The 13,372-nt window shown below is 53.5% G+C and overlaps 1 protein-coding gene across 5 annotated transcripts in view; it reads right to left on the reverse strand.

The window, feature by feature from the left end:
• The window catches only part of PSTPIP1 (proline-serine-threonine phosphatase interacting protein 1), a 41,681-nt gene that overhangs the window by 11,140 nt on the left and 17,169 nt on the right, over window positions 1–13,372 (reverse strand). For 3 of the 5 annotated variants that reach the window (XM_066278302.1, XM_066278304.1, XM_066278305.1), the window contains 7 exons: window positions 12,864–12,964; window positions 12,437–12,511; window positions 5,043–5,077; window positions 4,717–4,823; window positions 2,444–2,506; window positions 1,722–1,820; window positions 748–793 (listed from right to left, as the gene is read on the reverse strand). In XM_066278302.1, the coding sequence (XP_066134399.1) occupies window positions 748–793; window positions 1,722–1,820; window positions 2,444–2,506; window positions 4,717–4,823; window positions 5,043–5,077; window positions 12,437–12,511; window positions 12,864–12,964 (526 nt within the window). The remainder of the gene's footprint in view (window positions 1–747; window positions 794–1,721; window positions 1,821–2,443; window positions 2,507–4,716; window positions 4,824–5,042; window positions 5,078–12,436; window positions 12,512–12,863; window positions 12,965–13,372) is intronic. The other 2 variants (XM_066278303.1, XM_066278306.1) reach the window with 2 other exon arrangements.

Below are 13,372 nucleotides of genomic sequence, written 5' to 3' on the forward strand. Positions count from 1 at the left end.
GCAGTATGGTAACAGTTGGGCTGGGAACCCAGCAGGCTTGACCATGTCCTCTGTCCCCAGCACTCTGGGGTTCATGTGTGCCCCAGCCATGGGAGCAGCTGGGTCCTGGGAGAGGCAGAGTGGAAGGGAACAGGTTATGTTAAGAGGCATGCTGGCAGAGAAGCAAGGTGCTGGGGGCTTGAGCATCAGGTGAAGGACTGAAGAGACAGGCCTAGAGAAGGCTGTGTGTGTGGGGGGGGGAGAGAGAGAGAGAGAAAGAGAAAGAGAAAGAGAAAGAGAAAGAGGAAGAAGAAGAGAAAGAGAAAGAGAAAGAGAAAGAGAAGGAGAAGTGAGTCTGCCTGCCATGATGGTGGCTGTGAAAGTCCTGGGCTCTAGCCAGCTGACTTGGGTTGGAATTCAGTCACCAACATTTATTGAGCATGTGACCTTGGGCAAGTTATTCAATATTTGCCCTCTGTGTGCCTCAGTTTCCTCATCTATTAAAAAGGGGGATAATAATAGCAGTTACCTCATAGGTTTGTTGTGCAGATTAGTTTAACACATGCAAAGCACCAAGAACAATCTTGGCAAATGAGAGAACATGAATGTTTTAATTTTACTTGCATAAGTATGGAAGTGAGGGTGATAAGCTTGTGACACTGTGTAGTCAGGTATGAAAGTGTATGTCCCCAGGGTAGGAATGGACACAGCAGGGAGAAAGCCTGTCCAGTCCACCACCCAATGTGAGGAGGCGGGTGGGCCACGTACCTGCCTCAGTGGCTGAGTTCTTGCACTGCTTGGCCTTGTTCTGGCTCTGAGGAGGCAAAGGGAAAGCAGTGTTGAGCTTTGGCTCTGGGGACCCCCAGCTCCACTCAGTGCTCCCAGTCTCCCTGGGTGTACTCTGTCATCCTCCCTCCAACCACCCATGGGAGCACTCAGGAGCCAACTGTAAGTTCCATCATTTACTCCAGTTTCACCCCACATAGGACCATAATAAAAAAGGTTCCAATAAAAAAGAAATAGAAACAGAAACTTGCAGCTCATGCAGAAACACACGAATACTAGATGTCAGGACTTAGAGAGAAATGTAGGCCAGGGGCCTAGACCTAGGGTCTACATGGCCATTGCTGAACCTACTGGCTGGGGCTTGGGCTCTGGCCCCCAACTTGCTGTCCTCAATTCAGCCTCAGGCCCTTGCCCTCTCTGGGCTTCAACTTTCCTGCATATGCAATGTGCAAAGTGTGTTCCTAGGCCCTGGTGACTCTGACATGCCCACCCTGGTCAGAGTCCAAAGAGTTAGGAGCTTGGGTTCTAGACGTCCTGGGTTTGGGTCCTTCTCTGTTGCTTCCTGGCTGTGAGACCTTGGTCAAGTCACTCACCATCACCAGGCCTCAGTTTCCTTTCTGTGACATGGGTCTACTGAGCCCCTCTTCAAGGGTTGTGTGAGGGTTGGTGTCTGTTCTCATTGCCCCTGGAGCTCTGGGCCTGAGCTGCTCTGAGGAATGGGTCCTTGAGTGCAGCCTGGAGATGGCAAAAGGGATCCAGCTGACCCTGTCAGTTTATGCCCTGAGATTCTAGGAGACCCATTTAACAGATGTGGATATGAGGTTCAGAGAGGGGTGGGCAGCTAGCCATGTCCCAGATACAGACCTTGCCTGGGGTATCTATAATACCCCCACCCCACCTTACCCAGTCTGCCCCAGCCCTGGGTGACAGCATATGGTCTCGGTGGCCCCACACACCTTCTCTACCTGCTTCTGCAGGCCGCTGGTGCTGATGCGCTCAAAGGCTTGCTCAGCATCATCCGCATCCCGGCATTTCTGCTCATACGTCTTCTTGGACTAGGTAGGTGGAGGAGTGTGACTTGTGGGGGCCAGAGTAAGGTTCCCTGAGCCCAGCCTCCTTTCTTCCTATTGGGGCTGTGGGTGAAGTGGGAGCCTCCTCACCAGGGACAGGGATCTGGAGGTCCAGAATGGAGAGGGAGTCTCGTTCCCAGGTCCCTTCCCACTGGGGACACTTAGCCCTGCCAATGGCCTTGGCCTCTTCAGAAGAGAGGTCACATTAAACCACCAGCAAGTCCCTGAAAACACCATGCATCTTCATGCTGTTAGCCTCTGCACGTACTATCCCTTCTTGTAGAGACTTTCTCTCCTTGAAGAACACAGCTTAGAGGTCCCTTCTCACTTCATACTTGGTGTCCACAGCTGACAGCATGGGTCACCCTGTGGGCCATTGTCAGACTTACCACCAGCCCATCAGTCAAAAGCCTAATGTGGGCAGGTAGGTCTTGGGCCAATCTGTGTGGGACCTTGGCACCCAATGCTTCCCCGAGTATGTGACAGGCCACTCTGCATGTTGCTAGATGAAGATCTGAGGCCAGCTCTGTCCCAGGAACTCATCCCATGTCTTCTGGGTCCATGCCTTGGGCTCTGCACCCTTCAAGGCCCAGGAGCCTGGCACTCACCTCCATGGCTTTCTTGTAGAGAGACAGCTTGCTCTTCTGCATATGGTCCATGATGGCTTCATACTGTGGAGGATACGAGGCACTTAGTGTGTGTGTGTTGGGGGGGGAGGGTGCTGTGACCTCTGGGTGCTCCCTTAGCCCAAAAGGATGGGGTATCCCTGGGATGAGGTGCTGCTTCCCCCCACCCCACCCCTGAAGGGGGCAGTGACAAGATTCCCTGCCTCTCCCATGGCTGCTGTTCCATAATCCCTGTTCAGAATAGAAGGCTAAGGAAGCTAGGGTATGTGTGCCCACTGTGTCCTCTCAGTGGCTGCAGACCCCAGCTAGGACTTGTGTCAGCTGGAGAATATCCCACGTACACATCTGCACACACACATGCACTGTGTCCTCCCATACAGTCCTCACACACAAACCTCTGTACCCACCCACAGCTGTCACACACACGCACACAAAGTTCCACATGCCACACACGCAGAAAGGCACACTAACAGGCCCCTGTTCTCCCGCTTGCACACACAGGCCCTCTCATGCACACTCACAGAGCAACCATGGACACCATGCACGAGTATATACAAGCACACTCCCATGTTTGCACAGGTAAACACACACACACTAAAGTTAGTTGTGGCCCCTGTACCTTCACCTCTCTTTCCAGGCTCCTTATTAGAGAGGACAACTTAGCCTAGGCAGAGATTGGGTATAAGCTATGGGAAGGATTGGAAATGTTGGGGCAGGAGCCAGTTTGTGTCTGGGGTCACCATAGGGCCCATGCCAGTAGGGAGAACTCAGGAAAGCCTCCTGGTGACACACAGACATACTAAGACACATACATATGCTCATAGGTACACATGTGTGTGACCATGTTCTCTTACACACACACACACACACACACACACACACACACACACACAAATACACCCAAGCAAGATTCCCACACACTACATCAAAGCTCTCCACTGTGGGAGAGTTGGCTGTTCTAGGGAAGGTCCTGCTCTGTCCAAACAGTTTTGCAGACACACAGGCCCTTTGGCCACAGAAGAGGCCTCATCGTCACAGCAGGTGCTCTGTATTCTCTGCAGGCAAGTCTCTGCTCTGAGAGGTCACCTGCTCCAGTATCTTCAGCTGGGCAGGCTTCTGAAGCTAGCTTTGGGGACCCACTGTCTGCTCGGGAAGCCAAATTTGGAATCCTGAAAGCTTGAGACCCCAGCTGGCTGAATGGGCAGATAGGGAGTGCAGCACATGAATTTCTGTGGTCAGAGCCACTAATTAGAACCGGTGCCCTGTCTATGAAGACTGATGGGGGCCTGGTTCAGGGCTAGGTCCCAATGCTTGGGAAGTAAACATAAATGTCCCATCATGCAAGAAGGACACTGAGGCATAGAGAAGGGCAGCAGCCTGTCCAGGACACCCAGGTCCAGCCTGGCCCCAGCAATGTGCTGGCACCTGCTTCCCCTCACAGCTCAGTGGTATGGACTTTTCCATTTTCAGGTCTTTGGAATCTTTCCTCTCCAAGTAAGAAATGTTTCTGAGTGCTAGCCTCTCCCTTTCTATCTAGGGAACTACCCTTAGCACTAAGACCTGTCCTCCCAGCAGGTCTTATGCTCAGCCAATCTGTCTCAGGCTTAGAAGGGGCTCTGGTACACAGAGGTCACCAAACCCACCTCTCAACACACCACTGCAGCTTCCCTGACATGTAGCCTTCAACCTATGCTTGCACACTTAGTATGATGGGAGCCTCACTTCCTTCCCACAGACCTCTACCTAGGGACAGCCATGCCCGACACATGGGTGAAAAGTACCTTTGGATGCTGAGGTAAGCACTCCCTGCAGGCTGTTTGCCCCCTCAGCCTTGGGCAGTCCTGCAGAGTAGCCAGTGACTAGCTCTAGGTCTGCCTTCCTCCTGGACAAACAGCCTGGATCCTTGGGCTCAGGACCAGTTTCTGGTGACTCCCCAATTTAGTTTGCTTTCTTTGGGTAACCTCAAGCTGTCACTGCCCTTCTACAGTATGCTGAGGTAGGATGGTCAACAAGACGCCTATCTGTCCCTCTTCCTAGCATGAGACAGTTCAGAGAAGGACCCCCCACAGGTTCCCAGGCCTGTGAGCTGAGTCCTTCCCTCCCTTCTTCAAATCTCCCCCAACCCAAGGCTGAGGTGCTGCCCCCACCCTCCATGGGCTCTGCCAGGAGGTCCCATCTCCCTCTACCTGCACAGTGAGGATGACCACCTCCCACTGGGGTCTAGGTAGTGGGGCAGTACCCAACACCTGCCTCACCTTTTTCCTCTGCTCCTTCTGCCTCTCTCGAAACTCCTCGAGGCTGCGAAGCTCCTCCCGCAGGGCCAGGGCCAGCTGTATGTGGGAGCTGCCCATGTCCTCCATTTCTGAGGGCAGAGTGAATACTGGTCTCCCACAGCAAAACTGATGGGCCTCGGCCACCCACACACTCACCCCACCCAGGCCAGCTCTGTGTCCCAGGTCCTCTGCTCGTCCCATGTGTGCAGCCTGTGTCCCCTTCTTGCCAGAATCCACCTACCTCTGTCTATGTTCCCAGGAGTTCCTGTCACCCCACAGCCCAGGGTAGGGGGACAGCAGGGACTTACGCTGCTTCAGAGAGTCAAAGGAAGCCCTCAGGGAGCTGCAAAACAGAGAGGCCAGGGTCAGCAGCAGGGCACTGCAGTGGAACCTGAAGTCCCACCAGGATCTTTTATTTTGGTGAGAGACTCTAGGTCACTCTCTCACACACACAACCAAGACACAAGAGAGCTGGGATTTCTAGACAGCAAAGCTCTTTCTTTGGAAATTATAATGCAATCACAGCTCCCCGATGTGGCAGATTGCTCTTGGCTCTGCACGTCCTCAGGCCCCCTCCCTTCCTCCTTGGAGCCCTCATTGGTGAGGTGAGAGAAGACAGGCTCAGACCTGGGTTAGGCATGGGGCCTGGGGAAAGCTGGGTGGGCGAGCAGGGCAGGGTAGCAGGAGGGGAGAGTGTGGGGTTTTAGGACAGGATGTGCTGGTGAGGACAGTCAGGGGCTATCTGGCCCCTGGAGGGATGGTGGTTAGATAAGTGTGATACCAGAGAGGGACGCCGGAGGGAAGACGGGGAGTTTGTTGTATGCTGAGCTTGGGGTACCTAAGAGGACCCAACAGGAGGAGTCAGAGGCAGTAGGGTGGCCAGTCTGGAGCAGAGGGGTGGTATCTGGGGAGTGGAAAGGGAAGAGGCCGGTGCTGGTCACAGAGTGTCGGGGGGGGGGGGGTGATTGCAAAGGGTAGGGTTGCCAGGTGAAACAAACCGCAATACAGGACACGAGCTGAATTTGAAATCAAACAACTATAAGTGCCCCCCCCCATTAATATTTGAACATCCATTAAAAGTGTTTATCTGAAATCCAAATTTAAGTGGACAGCTTGTCTTGTATCTGGCAGCCCTACCAAAGGGGCTCCTCCCTAGAGCCATGACCTGAGTTGGCTCTGGTGTTGGTACCCAACCAGAACCGAAGACCCTGCTGAGGCAGAAACAGCACCAGTGGGGAAGAGTTCCTTTCCTGGCCCATCAGCTCTCAGGGGCAGAGGCCTCTTAGGGGTGAGCTTCTCGCAATGTGCAGGAAGGAGAAAGGTGATTTGGGATCCCAGCATGGGGAACCTGGGCTAGGGCTCCTGCTCAGGGCGTCCACATGCAGACCCTGGAACCAGACGCCTGGATTCAGTCCTGGCTCTCTCTCTCTCTCTCTCTCTCTCTCTCTCTATCTCTCTGTGACCTTGGGCAAGATACTCTCTGTGCCTCAGTCCCCCTTCTGTAATGGGGATGATAATAGCAAGCACATGCAGCATGGCTGCGACGATTAAATGAGTTTGTATACACATAGCACCTCTGCCCAGACCTGGTAGTTGTTGTGCAACCCTGTCCTGAACTCACATCTGCACAGCCCACCAGTCACAAGGCCTCCAGACCCCAGAGCTGGACCTGAGCCACACCTCCTCTGTCCCACCTAAGAGCTTTCCTACTCTCAGAGGTAAAATTCTCTGCCTACATTTGCAATCTCTTAACCAAGGAGGTGAAATCCGCTGTGACTGTCCCCTAACCTGATTCCTGAAGAGCGGCAGTGAGTTGAAGCAGATAGGAAAACTGAGGCCAGAGCACAGCCAGGCTTGCTGGGGTCACACTGAGGCAGCAGCTAACTCTCTGTGGGTGTCTGTGCCCCTCACAGCCTCTCTGCAGAGCAATGTGCCTGGTGACCACATGGCTGAATGGTGCCTACCTGGGGCAGCCGTGGGCTTCTTGCCCTCTTGTCTGCATCCCCTAGCAATCCATGCAAGGCAGGCTTCCAGTGGACCCCTTCCTCACTTTGGACAATTAAGGAAACTGAAGCCAAGCAGGAGCAGCCAACTGACAGGATCCACAGGAGGGATCCAGACTTAGAGGAGAACTGTGGGGGTCAGACCCCTTGCCCCAATCTAAGTGGATTTCAAAGGGTGGTCTGTACACCAGCAGCATGAGCATCACCTGGATGTTGCTGGAAATGCAGATTCCCGGGCTCCACCCCAGCTCTGAAGTAGAAAGCCACAGTGGGTCTCAGATACTGTGTTAAGCCTTGGATGCTGCTGCTGTCCATTAAAATGAGAACTTCTGGCCTAAATAATTCAATTTTCACACATCTGCTGGGAGGGCACCATCATTATCCCCACTTTACAGATGAGAAAGATCAGGGTCAGCGAGGTGAAAAAACTGACTTAAGCACCCCTGGTCAGTGCTAGCGCTGGGTGAGCTGGGTGCATGCTGTCCTCTGCTCCTCAGCAGGGGAGGGGAGCAGTGCCTGCAGGGTGGACAACACCTGGCCTGGCTGGGGGTGGTAGGACTCTGCTCTAATAGAATTGACACCTCAGTCCTCTCCTTTTGCACACACTCATCTTCTGCCTCAGTCTCCCTATTCATGGTCAGAACCTCTCTAGGCTCAGCATGGACCCCTCCCAACCCCACCCTTCACCCACACTACCTGTGGACTCCCAACTCCTTTAGGACCATATGCCATCAAGACCCTTCCCAGAGCTCGGGGTCTGCTCACTACTGCCTCGTCTTCACCTCCTTTTGGACATAACTCTCACAGACCCATAAAGTGTACACAACTGGACTCAACACCCCACGAACCCATTCCTCCTGCAAGGCTGCCCTCTCAGCAAAAGTACCACTGCCTACCTGTTGTACACACTGGCATGCAGGCACTGACCTTGGCTCTACCCTCTCCCTCCATCTCTCCTACCTGTCCATCTCTCACTACCACCACCCTAGTCCCTGCCTTATCATGTCCATTCTTCCAGCTTCCTACCTATTAGCTCTGTTCGCTGCCACCTAGCCACCTGGCCACCACCCACCAGTTCCTTCTATGTGCCATATTTCTTCTTGCCTCAGAGCCTTTGCACGTGCTATTCCCTATGTGCAACATCTTTGCCTAGCTTATGGGGCAATGCTGGTTCTCCTTCCTATTTTTCCCAGGCTCATGGCCCAGAGCAACAAACTCAACACTCATAAATACTTCCTTAACCCACCTGTGCGCCTCCTTCCTTGGCCCATGGACTGAGGCCCTTCCTCCTAGGCTTGGTGACTCTAAAGGAGTCAGCATGCAAGAGCATCTGGCCCTTCTCCCCACCCACACTGGATGCTGAAAGCCCCTTCCTGAGTCTACAGCTCTACCAGGTAGACACCCATCCTGAGACAGTTCTGATGGTGACGAAGTCCATGCTGACCTTGGGCCCCATTTGCCCCATGAGCTTGCTGGCCCTTGGGGGCTACCAAGATGCAGTGTTCATTGTGCCTGGGACAGCCAGGAAGGAGTGCAGGTTCTGACCACCAAGGTCTCCTGCCTGCTCACCTCTGAGATACAGACCTTCCTGCCCCAGACCTATGCCCAGTGCTGGTCACTTCAGCCCATAACAGTCCCAATCACACACAGGATGCAGGACATACCTCTCTCTCTGGGCCCCAGACTTTCAAGAGGGGGTAGCCTCAGATCTGTGGGTCAGAGGAGCTCAGCTTCTCCTGGGACCAGAAGCGGTCACTGTTGATCTCTCCCCAGGATAACGGCCTTAGACTTGTATCTTGTGGAGGATTTGGGGACCACGTGAAGTCTCTGCCCCATGAAACCCAGCAAATATGGTTTCTCTCAGCTTTTCTGTCATTCCTGGGTTTCCCCCCTTGCCACTCAGAGACACTGTTACCAAAACCTGCTTGAGCTCCCCTCTACTGTATCTCCACTGCACGTCGAGGACAGGGACCCCATCATCAGCCCTTGGTGTCCTTGTCTGTCTCCTTCAGTTGCCCTTTTTAACTTGGTCTCAAGATGCTCATTCTGAAGTCTGTGCTCAAACACAGCCTATGTTTCCAGTGTGAATAGCTTCTTTTGTATCCTCCCCAAGTGGCATGTACCACCTCAGGTCCCTGCTTTCACCTCCCTACCCTTGCTCACCTGTATGCCAGGAGGCTGCTGCCCCCCAGCCGCCAGGCTGGCTCCTCTCACCTCTCTCTGCTGGAGGGTGGGCCTGGAGTGAGCTATTACCAGAGAATGCTGCTGGTAACAGGGCCCAGCCGCCTCCCTCCCTCCCTCCACAATCCTCAATGATGTCTTTATTCCTCAAGCTCAGGGGTAAAGACATTTAAACAATAACAAAAATACCTCTTCTGACAGGCAAACCACAGCATTTTGGGCTATGACAAGTGTGGGTGAAGTGGGTATGTGAGGGTATAATAATAGATTTAAGAAACTTGTATGGTTTTGTGAATAAACGTCACCCCAATAAACTCAATTTAAAAGAATTAAAAAATATGTATTTTAAAACGTAAAAAGGCAAACATCAAACGAGAAAAATATATCTGCAAAAAATAATAAAAAAAGGATTACCATCCTGGAAAAAAAATGCGCCCCCCTTCTGTGGCTGTCCTTGTTTGAGGCAGCAATAGGGGTTTACAGGAAACTGGCCCCAACCCTGCCCACCTTGATTCCCCTTGATTTCTCAAACCTCTTCCTGGTGCAGCTTCTTGGAGCACATGCCTATACCCCAGGGTGACCAAGAAAAAGGATGTGGCAGATCTCTGGGGGGAGGTGATATTTCAGCTCCAAGTGCAGATAGGACTGGGGAGGGGAGAAGTAGGGGGAAGTAGTGAGAACAAAGGCCTGGAGGTTGGGAGGGAGTCAAGATGAACTTTCTGCAGACCTGGATGTGTGGTTTAAGCAATAGCGATACACTCCTCTGCCTTCCTAATGCTGCCTTTAAAATGCATGGATAGGGCTTGTGGAGTAAGGGGACCAGGTCCTGCTTGTGCGTTCTCCATTGGCACTGCTCAGCAGATGTTGCTGAGTTAATGTGTGAAGTAGGTGAATGAGAAAAATCATTTGAAGATGGGAGTAACTTCCCTTTAATGTCTGTGGCTGAGGCTCCAGACCTCAGTGAGATTTCCGGCCAGTCTGAAGTCAGGGCTGATGCAGAAAAGATGTATCTTCAGGCAGCAGAGTGAGGGTGGCCAACCAACTCTGCCCTTTGGCTCTCACTGAGCTATTTCTGGGGTCACATAACCCATTGGCTTTGTCTTCCCTGTCTGCCCCTCTGCCCCCAGTCTGTGCACTCCCAGCCCTCTGCCTGCCCTCCAAGAGGCTGAGAATGAGCATCCCGTGGGTCTGTGGCTATTGGGAGGCTGGGGCTCCTCCAATCAGGGGATGGGTTCTGCAAGAGGAGGTACCAACCCCCATGCTAAGCAGGCCACCTCTCCCAGAGGGGCCAGTGTTCACAGCACAGAAGTAATTCGGGGTGTCAGTCACTTTTCCCATGAAGAGCCCTTCAGTCTGGTGTGGGAATATGGTGACCTGGTCTACTCCAGGACACTGACAGTTAGGCAAAGCTGGAGTATCTGGGAAAGCTTCCTGGAGGAGGCAGGCAGAAGGGAGGGAAGGTGGAAATGCCCTCATTGTGCTAGACTCTGGCTTCCCGATGGCAGGGCCCTTCACTTTATTGAGTTTTAAAGTTTTGAATCCCCCTCACCCAGTGTAGAGCATGGCATGTAGTAGGTGCTCCATACATGCTTGCTGAATAAATCAATGGGTTAAAGAAAGAAATAACTGAGTAGTCTCCTTAGACCTTGTACATGCCACATGGGTCCACAGCAACAGTTACTAAGGACCTACTATGTGTGGCCAGTGAGTGGTACAGGGAGCTGACAAGGCATGGCTTGGTGGGAGGCAGCCAGTGAGCTGAGATGGTTACACTCCTGCCTGTCACTCAGTGCTCTGAATGTGCCCAGCACTTTCCGACCCCCGGCTCCATGCCAGTCCTTAGGCAGAAAGGTGCCCCCTTCTGTCTCTGCCTCTCCCAGGAGGGTCCTTCCCAGTGTACTCCGCTCTGACCTGCTTCTCAGGTCGCTCAAAGTATTGCTGGTGTGCACACACTACTACCTCTCCTCCCTTCCCACTGCCCCTGGTTCTACTCCCATTTTATGTTCTTCTTTAGTGGTTTTTCTCTTGTTTTAGGTCCTCTGTGATTCACAGCCCCTTAGCCTGGGCTCCCGTCGTGACCCTGCCCACAGCACCCTCCCCAACTCCCTGCAGGCGGTCTTCTCTCTTTCCAGGATAGTTGTCCCTTTACATCTGGCCTAGGAGGTCAAGAGACAGGCAGGGACTGCTTGCTGGTCATGTTCCCTCAGCTGGGGCAGACAAAAGGCCCCAACAGACTCCACTCATTCTTCACCATGTCCTGAGCCCTCCTCTTCGCCCAGCCTGTATCCAGTCTCAGCTCCTCCCCTGGAAGGCCCTCAGTCCATGTTCCTGTTGACCTGCTCAATAGCCCACTGGTGGGCAGATGAGAAACAAACTCAGGCTCAGTGACTTGCCTGTAGTCACACAGCCCACAAAGGCTGCGTGGGGCTGGAGTTCATGGATTCGTACCCTGCATTCGTGCTCTCAGGACTGAGCTCTCATCCCCCTGGCTCATTACACTTTAAAACCTTCCATTAGCTCTTCCCATGTTTTCCGTAGTTCCAGGTGGGAAGCAGGAAACACCCAGGGTCCCCTGGATCTTTAGAGTGTCTAGAAGGGCACTGAAATGAGGGGACCTGGTTTCAGGCTTTGGAGTGGATAAGTTTTGAGGCCACTTTCTTGGGCAGAGCCAGACACTTACAGGCTTGACCTCCAGGGCAGCAGGGACAAGAGTCATGGGTTGCTATGGCAGCTGTAGGCTGGGTCAGGTCTTGGGGCTCCTGGGTAGGAGGAGAAGGACTCAAGAGGGAATCCAGTACCCTGTCTGACTCTCAGGCTGGCTTGGTCCTCACCCAGAAAGAGAGTCCACACTTTCCAAGGCAGCCCCTCTCCTCCACTGCTAGGAAGTTCCCCTCAGCCACCCACAGACCATCACTCTCACCCCATCTGCTCCCCTGCCCAGTAGTCTGCACACAGGGATCCAGGCCTTGCCCTGAGAGGCCTGGCTGCATGCTGCCTCTACCCTTAGCCAGGCCTCAGCAGAGCCCTGGGACTCCCCTAACCTTTTGAGAAAGGTTGCATTATTATTTTGCCACATTGATGGGGAAACGGATGCATCAGTGACCAGTCCAAGATGACACAGCTGGTGGGTGAGGAGCTGGTACTAGAATTCATGTGTCCTTACTTTGCAGCCTACATTGAGCCAACACTGCAGGGGGCACGGCAGTGAGTGGAGGGCCTGTCACCTGCCCCTCAGGGTTCTCAGGACTTTGGAGGAGGTTGACCAGGTTGTATGAGTTATTCTGCAAGCACCCAGGGACAGATGGTCCCTGCCTCCTGCCCAGGCCCTTCCTGCCACTCAGACTACTGGATTTTCTCCTGTACACAGAACCTGAGACTTATCTAAGAGACTTGTCCTTCAGGTCCCCCTGCCCTGGGAGCTATCTGGACCCTCCCTGGCCCTCCCCAGTCCATCCTAAACCCTGTCTAAATGCTTAGAAGGTGACTGGCAAGAGAGGAGGAAGCCCAGGACCTCTTACTTGATCTCCATCTGGCCCCCTGCTTTCCGGGCAATCTGCACCAGCTCCTTTCCGTACCGCTCTTCCGCTTGGGCCCTGCAAGAACAAAGCATGGGCACTGCACCTCCTCAATTCTGCCAGCGGTGGCTCCCTCACATGTCTGCAGGTCTCTCAGAAGTCTGCGATAGGGCCTGGGTAAGCCACCCTCTCAGCATCTGGTGTCCTCCTTGAGAAAGCTAAACCCCGAGCCCCTCCTCTAAATAAATAACAGCTGAATGCTGGTACCTTTGAAGGGACATCAGATTATTTGCTCACTTGGGGGAGCCCTGCATCTAGGGAAGCAGGGGAACCACACTCGTGATTGTTGAAGCAGAGGATGCCCTGACAGAAACTTGGCTGAATAGGCAGCCTCGGCCACATCCTCCCTTGCCCACTGTGCCGTGCTCACCTCTGCCGCAGCAGCTCCTCCATGTCCTTGCACATCTTCCTGCCGTCCAGCAGCCGCTGCAAGAGCACCTCGTAGCCTGTGTTGGCCGTGAAGTCCCTGCACTGCCATGCAGGACAGAGGCTTGTAAGGACCACACTGGGCAGTACTGAGTGGGAGCGCAGCCTGGTGAAGACCCCTCCGACCACCTCCCCATCTTCCTCCATCTTCCTCATTCAAAGGCAAGCTCTTAAGATTCAGGCTCTGGCTCACACAGGCGCACAGGAGCCCCTCCCCATCAGTGGAGGAACCAGCTGCATACGTGAGACCTACCTGGCATCAGAACCTACAGTCCAGCAAATTTCTTCTCCCCAACACAAGACAGCTGTGGGAAGGGCCACCACCAATTATGACAATCTCTTCAGGGTGCCAGCACTGCTCACTCCTGTCAGTTCCAACTGCCCTATTATCTCAGCTATGTAAGTAGGAAAGCTGAGGCACAGATGGTGAAGTGTGCTCAGAGTAACATAGCT

This window comes from Saccopteryx bilineata, chromosome 4 (assembly GCF_036850765.1).
Source record: "Saccopteryx bilineata isolate mSacBil1 chromosome 4, mSacBil1_pri_phased_curated, whole genome shotgun sequence".
Lineage (NCBI taxonomy): Eukaryota > Metazoa > Chordata > Mammalia > Chiroptera > Emballonuridae > Saccopteryx > Saccopteryx bilineata.